This window comes from Chelmon rostratus, chromosome 5 (genome assembly GCF_017976325.1).
Source record: "Chelmon rostratus isolate fCheRos1 chromosome 5, fCheRos1.pri, whole genome shotgun sequence".
Taxonomy (NCBI): Eukaryota; Metazoa; Chordata; class Actinopteri; order Chaetodontiformes; family Chaetodontidae; genus Chelmon; species Chelmon rostratus.
Window position 1 is genome coordinate 5,288,836 of NC_055662.1, and position 7,911 is coordinate 5,296,746.

Genomic DNA, 7,911 nt, shown 5'->3' on the forward strand with positions numbered 1-7,911 from the left:
CTGGAGGAGGAAGGACGAAGGTCAAGGGCAGTGAGGCTAACTTCTCAAGGAGTCTGGACAAGATGGGACCGCCCCAAGAGGAGGATCACTTGGGCAGACCTATGGAGACTGGAGGCATTCCACATCTCCTTCCTGCTGAGATCAGTAGAAGACACACTCCCAACCTCAGCAAACTTGCACAAGTGGGGCTTGAAAGAACCCACTGTGCAGGCTCTGCGGGGAGAGGGGCACCATGTCACCCATCCTGCCGGGTGTAAAACAGCACTCACCCAAGGAAGGTACAGGTGGTGCCACGACAAGGTGCTCATGACACTTGCTGCCACCTTACAGCAGGAGAAAGAAGAAACACCAACCACTTCGGAAAATAACATCAATCCAGTTTTGGGGAGGGGGAAAAGAACACCTCATCAACAAGAATCAGTCTGCTACAAAAAGCCCAATCTTGAGAAATGAAGGTCGACCTGGGAGCAAGACTGCAGCTACCCCAGATCGTCCAGACAACCCTGAGGCTGGATGTGGTATTGTGGTCTGAAGAGGTGAAAAATATCATCTTCTTACAGTCCCATGGGAAGAAGGGTGTGAACAGGCCTTTGAAAGGAAGACCACCAGGAAATACCAGGGCTTTCTACATCACTGCAAGGGGAACGGTTGGCAAGCTTTGCTGTTGAGGTCGGATGTAGAGGATTCCCTGCCCAGTCAGTGTGGAGGATGCTGACAGCCATTGGATTGACAGGGAAAGAGAGAGAGGGATCAGCTCGCAGGATGGGGAGGCAGTGGAAAGAGCCTCTTGCTGGTTATGGGGCAGGAGAGAGGAGTTAAGCTGGAAGCCAGGAGGAGGAGGAGGTGGGCAGTGACTTGGCCACTACTGCTGACCGGAACGGTGGGACCCACCTGACGAAAGGGAGGATGAGGAACAAGAAGAGCAGAAAGAGGAAAAGGACAAAGAACAAATACAGCAGGGCCTGCCTGCAGAACTGCCCAGACCATAATTATTCAAAACTCTGTAAAATAAAAAAATCTTTGAAATCACATGTCTCTAATCTACACAGCACAATGCCCGAATATCCATTAGTATGTACATTCTGCACCCACCCAATAAAAAAAGATGTTTACAGATGTTTCCATGAGAATAGAATTCAGAACAAATTAAAACTGAATTTTGTGCTTGGAGATGAACTTTAGAGGGTTGCTGTTGGGCCACTGTCAGTACTATTATCCTGCTGAGGATGCCAGCTTAGGATGTTTGGCACAGGACTGGACCTCCGTGAAGTTTTATTATTATTATTATTAGTAGTAGTATTAGTAGTATTATTAAATAAAGAAGAATTAAAGGGTTAGATCAAGGCTGAGGGCTACACGAAGGCCCTTGACACAGTAACTGACTCCATATTAATCAATTTAACTATTATTATTATTATTATTATTATTATTGTTACTATTATTATTATAGATAAAGGTGAGGTAGAAGTACCCTTTTTGTGTCTTGTGGGTTCCATGTTTATGCAACCCTAAAATATTAGAATTATTCAACTTAACCTCATATTCATATACAAAGCCATTTCTAATTTTTTTGTCTTTTCCTCCATCCTAACCCTTTTAATCGTGCATTTACTTCTTCCTTTCCTTCTTCCCTCCATTCCCCTGTCCTTCATTTTCTTAAACAGATTTGAAAGCAATCTGATCTTATCTTGCCAAAGCAGGTGGTAAGAAAATGTTTATAAGCTAATTAAAGAAAACAAACAAACAAAAACAAAGAAAGAAGAAGCGCTGCAGCCTCCGTGAACACACAGCTCACCAGTACGACACTAAATGCAACCCACTTTTTGATTGACAGCTTCAATTGGCCGCAGGGTCCTAATTACACCCGTGGCACAGGTGTGATCTACGGAGCTCGGCTTTCTTTCTCATTTACATGAAAATGTGTCATAGCATAGAAAAAAACTGATTAGACACAATAGGCAAGCTGTAATTCACGCTGCTTGCTGAAATGAAGGTGCCAGAAGAGGAATTATTGAGCGACATTTTGAAGCGGTTGACGGGCGAGTCTGCCCTGCCTGTGTACAGCAACATTGAGAAGTTGAAACGAGGCAAGGACGGCTTATACTTTGTCGCCGAGGACTTCAATGAAACTGTAAAAAAAAGGGAACTGGTCAACGCTAAGGAACGACTGAGAGTGAGTGTTCACTGTAAAATACATCGTATGAACCACGAACAAGGGTCTGATAGTTTGGTAACGTGTTCCCCTGAAGAGAGAAGTTCGTGTCAAACTCTGGTATTTTAGCTAACGTTTGCTGGCAGGTAGCTTGGCTGTTCCCTTCCACTGTGTATCCTGAAATAGCTAGCTTTAAATGCTATATAGCTTATCAAGATCTGTTACTATATTTCACACACCAACAATAATACCAGCTAGCTGCATCACAACAGCAATACATTTCAATTCAATTGTTTTACTGAGCTCAAACTGTCCGGCTAAATTACACAATTTCGATCATAATAAGCTAACCACAGCCAGCTAGTTATGGTTAATTTCCATGCCTTTAATCAATATGGTAGCAACATGATTATTAAATACACAGAATTTACTCATGGCCAATATAAGGTAAACATTACAGGCCAAACTCTTGTTTTAACATGTCTGTATTTGGAAGTACGCCCGACCCTTTTAAATTACAAGGTCTGCATATGGAGTTTTGAATAAAGTGGGAGAAGGCAGATTAGATTTTCATTTCCGCAGTTACACTTGGAAAATAAATTAATGGATAACAATGTTTCATGGTGCAAAAACAGTTTTCCTCTATTCTCATTTGTCAAACGTGTTAATGTGGTATTTGGAAGATATTACACATATTTACAATAGTATTGTGAAAGGCTTGTATTGATGTTTTGAAAGAGCTAAGGGAACATTCATTTGCAACGTTGGTTTGAAATGCAACTCTCAAGCTTGAATAATATCTAAAGACCTGTACTGGTCTGGGTTTCAGTGTCTTCAAATTAGGGCAGAAAAGGAAAGGACACCAACATCGCCTTTATTCCTTTGGCACGATGTGCCTGGCTTTGCAACACAGTTATAGCTCATATTGCCAGCAATGAAGAATGAAGTCAAGACAAATGTCACTGCTTCCAGCACTTGCAAGTCTTTAGATATGTGCTCTCATTCATCATCATCTTTTTACTTTGTTTAAATTCTGGTTTCATAACATTAGAGATACTTTTATGATCTGATCTGGCACATAGTTGATGTGAAACGTCTGTGCAGATCAAGAACTTGAACACCATGTTCTCCCGCTTGAAGCGCATGGTACCACTGATGCGACCAGACCGGAAGCCCAGTAAAGTGGACACCCTTAAAGCTGCGACAGAATACATTCGTTTGCTTGTTGCAGTTTTGCAGGACACAGACAGTGTAAGTAGCCTGCATTCATGAGGACTCCATTAAGTGAGAAGTGTCCTCTGCTATTTTCCAAGGACAGCGCTGCCTCTTGTTTTGAAATGTTGATTGGTGTTATTTTCTGTTTTTCAGGATGATGGCAGTGGGACTGATTTCCTAAAGAATGCAATCACTTATGGTCAGACTGAAGGATTGAGCAACGACCTGTGGAGAGTGGATGATGTGAGTGTTGTTTTTTCCCTCTGCAGTTATGAGAGGTGGTTTGACGTAGTTCAGTTTAGGTAAACTAGAGTAGTGGTAGTAAAGCAACTATTCCTTTTCTCATTTGAACTATATTCAAAGTGTGCAGGTGGGGATCTCATCATTGTGTGGGTGGATGTAGTGGGCTTTGAGGTTAGACCCCTAACAATGTCCCTACCTATGTTACCTGTGATATCCAGCACAAAGCAGCAGCTCTGAGGATCTACTGTATAATGATAATAAAATGATTCTGATATACACTGTTATGTGTTTCTTTGGTTGTAGTCTTGCACATTAGATTTGAAATAAAACAGTGGCTAAGAGGTGTAAGAGCTTCAGGGTGCTTTACATCTACGTATATGACTAAACAGTGTCACAACCCTTTTGATCATACAACACAGCAGCACAGTTATTCTTACATTGCTAGTTTGAAGTGTATGCACAGCTGTGCTCATATATAAAAACATGAGTGATCAGTGAAAACACATCTTTTTTTATGGGATTGAAATTTCTCTGCAAGGCATCACAGACTAGTGCAATCATTAAACAAAACATAGCAATAAAGAAATACTGAGATGGTCCCTGTTCAGAAGTTTGCACACCCTTAGTTCTTAATACTGTCTATTGCCCCCTTTAGCATCAATGATGGCTTGGAGTTTTTTATGATAGTTGTGGATTAGGCTCTCAGGTTTCAGGTGATAAAGCTGCTCATTCTTTTTGGCAAAAAGCCTCCAGGTTCTGTAAATTTTTGGGTTGTCTTGTGTGAACTGAACACTTGAGATCTCCCCAAAGTGGCTCAATGATACTGAGGTCAGGAGAGTGTGATGGCCTCCCTCTTTTTCCTGCATTAGCCACTGAAAAGTCAACTTGGCCTTATGTTTGGCATCAGTATCATGTCGGAAAGTCAAAGTATATCACATGCGCAGCTTTTGTGCTGCTGAATGCAGATTGTCCTCCAGTATTCTCTGATGCTGCATTCATCTTTCTATTAATTTTGATAAAGTCCTTGCGCCGCTGTAGCTCACACACAAACACATCAGAACTCCACCTCCAATCTTCAACATTTATGGTTGTGACAATAAAGTTCAATTTTGGGCTCATCACCCCAGATGACTTTGTTCCAGATGTTTTGAGGCTTGTCTAGGTGCTTACTGGCATCTTGTAAACAGGCTGTTTGGAGCCCTTAGTGCAGGAACAGCTTTTTACTGGCAACTCCACTGTGCAGCCTGTTTTTGTTCAAGTACCTCCTTATTGTGCATCTTGAAACAGCTGCAACACCTTTGATAGTCTGCCTGACCATTTCTTGGTATCAGCAGATCCCCTAATTTTCCACTTCTTTGTCAGAGTTTGAATACTACTGATTGGCATTTTCAAATCTCTGGATACCTTTTTATGTCTTCTTTCTGGTTTATAAAGTTCAACTACATTTTCTTGCAGATCCCTGATGATGATCTGTGCTACTGTGCTCAACAACTAAGAGTACAACATTTTAAATTAGATTAATACAACATTTATTCTGTAGTGGATGATAAATGAAAAGATCCTTTAATAGGAATGTTCATTTTAATTTTTGGAAGAATTTTAAACTCCTAGATTAGGGTTGTAGATAAATTATTCTCTACAGTCTTGGAATTAAATTCCTTTAGGTCTTTGAAATGCATTTGTCAGTCACATCAGCTTTTCAAAAATATGCTATCTGATTTCTATGTCCGAAGTAAATTTAATTGGAACAGATAATTGTTTGTGAAAGCGATTACCTCACAAATTTGAGGTAAATTTTGTTTGTGTCACTAAGTATGAACACAGAAGCAGTTGCTTGGCCTTGTTTTGATGAAACTGTCCGTGTTTGTAACATTCTGAGCGCATGGATGCATATGGAGGTTGTGCTTTTGAATTCTGTAAACAATTATTAGCATTGTATTAGCATTATACTGTTCATGTATATATATATATTTTTTAATTAATTGCAACTGTCATGGATTCCCTTTTAAGCCTAAATCAGATACTGATAATAGAAGGATATAATTCAATGTATTTTAACTTGCATGCTTTTTCCTTACAGTTGCTGAACATGTCTGAGGAGCACATGGAAGATGGATTCCCCATGGCCTCAGAAACGGTAATAGAGGACGGAGATATGACAAGATTGATGCTGCAGCATTGCGGGATGCCTGCGTACCAGTTCATCATCCAAGTAGAACCTGATCAGACTTCGGTAAGTCACTTCACTTTCTTAGTACTATGCCTAATTTTATGCTTGATGTTTGTCAGCTACACTCCAGCTGTGTTTGTGATGCTGGCTGGGGGGCTGTTTTTGTGCAGCAGTTATGAAGATGGAATGTTGATGCTGGTTAGGAACCACTTTATGGAAACCATTTCCCATTTAGTTTGTCAGTCACAGGGAAAAGCTTCAGGCATGGCTTAGAAAGAGGAACTTAATAGACATGTATCACGGTTATAGTAATGCACGTGGAAGGGGTTAATGGGATGCTCCAGTCAAGGAATACGGACAGTGTGGTGGTTACTTCTTCCCAGAAATGTGGTATTGCTGGGCAGAGCCAGATTGTGTGGAGGTAGTCGTCAGTTGTGTTGAATGTCTGATCCAGTTAATCCTGTTAAAAGCATCTTGTGTGTGTGTATTCCCAGACATGCTGAAGATGTTATTATTGATTTTATTCTGTTGGTGTGGATGTTGAAGTCCTTTTCCCATTTGTTTAATGGAATTTGAGGTGCAGAGAGTCAGTTGAAGATTTGAGTTTATACGCTTCTGAGAATGAATTGTATGATTTTACAGTTTTCGTGATGCTGTCCAATAGTGGTAGTGTTCCAGGTGTGTGCTAGAGATACCTATTTTTGTCATCAATGAATGTCTTAATTGGATGTTTTGTTGTTTGTCAATACCATATATGTCAATAAGCTGTTGGAATGTTAAGGTGTTATGGCTAATCCTTTTTGACACATGCCCAATTAAAAACAATACAAAGACAATATATTTTAAGTTTTTCCTCATCAACCGTATTGGTTTTTTGTAAATATCTGCTTATTTTGAATTTGAGCCCAGTAACATGTTTCAAACAAGTTGGGACAGGAGCAACTAAAGACTGGGAAAGATGTGGAACGCTCCAAAAACACCTGTTTGGATCATTCCACAGGTAAACGGGTTGATTGGTAAAAGGTGATAGCATCATGATTGGGTATGAAAGGAGCATCCTGGGAAAAAAAATACATACTGTGGCCATTTCTGGCCAGTCATGTGGTGCCGTGGTCAGATGCTTTGATTCCACCCCTATCGTGTATTTTCACTGCCACAAGTGGCATGCAACTCCACCTTTTACAGAAGAGGGGCCAGATGAATTTAAATGAGTTCTCCAACTTTTTCACTTTCAGAAAAGATTCGGAGACAGGTTTGAGCGTAACAAATTGGCTGTTTAAGTAAATGTCAAAGGAATTCCTGCAGCTGAGTAAGTGTTGTGAAACTAATGATCTTTTATAACCATGTATTTTTCCCTCTTTGTTATGTTGGCTTTAAGTGGTTTCCCCCAGCCTTTCTATGATGGGATTCAATTATTAAATATATTCTGTTAATTTAAAGCTTAACATAATTCAGTTGATGAGCTAATTGAATGCAACATTGTGTAGTTAACCCTGTAAGGCCCAAATACCCCCAAAGTTTGCAGGTTGTGTGAGTTCATGGTCCAATAGCATTGCAGGCTTAAACAATAGTACCCACTGACTATGTAAAATGGTCTTTAAAAAACATTTTGCAGATTTATTTGTTAGTAAAGCTAAATCTGATGATCTCATTTTGCAGTGTAATTTTTTTAAAAGTGGGCGTGAGACAGGCAGCTTTCACATTCAAGTCTAAAGACAGACCCTTCAAACAATAGGCAATCAGACACATGTATACCTGAAAAGATCTGGTAGGAATACAATATAATTACATCTGGCAATCAACAGTCCATTTGTCTTCAGTGTATCCTAACATCTGTGACATTCAAACTGTCCTCACAAGTACCTCCTTATCTGATTGGATAATTGGAGGGTGAAGAGGTTTAGACATGGTTGTTTTACATAGTTTCCACGTGTGTGCTGTTATGCCATCCACAGAATTGGCGTGATGTGTTGTTCAGGTTTTAACCTTACCTTGTCACTAAAGCTGTTGGTCTCGGTAAACTAACCTCAGATGAGGAAATATGTCTTAAAGTGAAAAGTTGAAGCTTTAGCAAAAAAAAAAAAAAGATGTGCTCTTCTTCTTCATTTAGCAGATGTCTCAACCCTTCTGA

At 40.1% G+C, this 7,911-nt stretch overlaps 1 protein-coding gene across 1 annotated transcript; it reads left to right on the forward strand.

The window, feature by feature from the left end:
- The first annotated feature begins 1,984 nt into the window (after positions 1-1,984).
- On the forward strand, positions 1,985-7,911 carry figla (folliculogenesis specific bHLH transcription factor). The gene is made up of 5 exons (XM_041937754.1): positions 1,985-2,173; positions 3,257-3,403; positions 3,521-3,610; positions 5,691-5,843; positions 7,894-7,911. Exons 1-5 carry the CDS (start codon positions 1,988-1,990, stop codon positions 7,909-7,911), a joined length of 594 nt encoding a protein of 197 aa, XP_041793688.1. The 5' UTR covers positions 1,985-1,987.

What these genes read in the sequence shown, in the direction of transcription:
- figla (XM_041937754.1), top strand. Translation starts at nt 1,988, where the DNA reads ATGAAGGTGCCAGAAGAGGAATTATTGAGCGACATTTTGAAGCGGTTG. An exon ending in ACGCTAAGGAACGACTGAGA is followed by an intron (nt 2,174 to 3,256) that starts GTGAGTGTTCAC and finishes ACGTCTGTGCAG; the next exon opens with ATCAAGAACTTGAACACCAT. An exon ending in TTTTGCAGGACACAGACAGT is followed by an intron (nt 3,404 to 3,520) that starts GTAAGTAGCCTG and finishes TCTGTTTTTCAG; the next exon opens with GATGATGGCAGTGGGACTGA.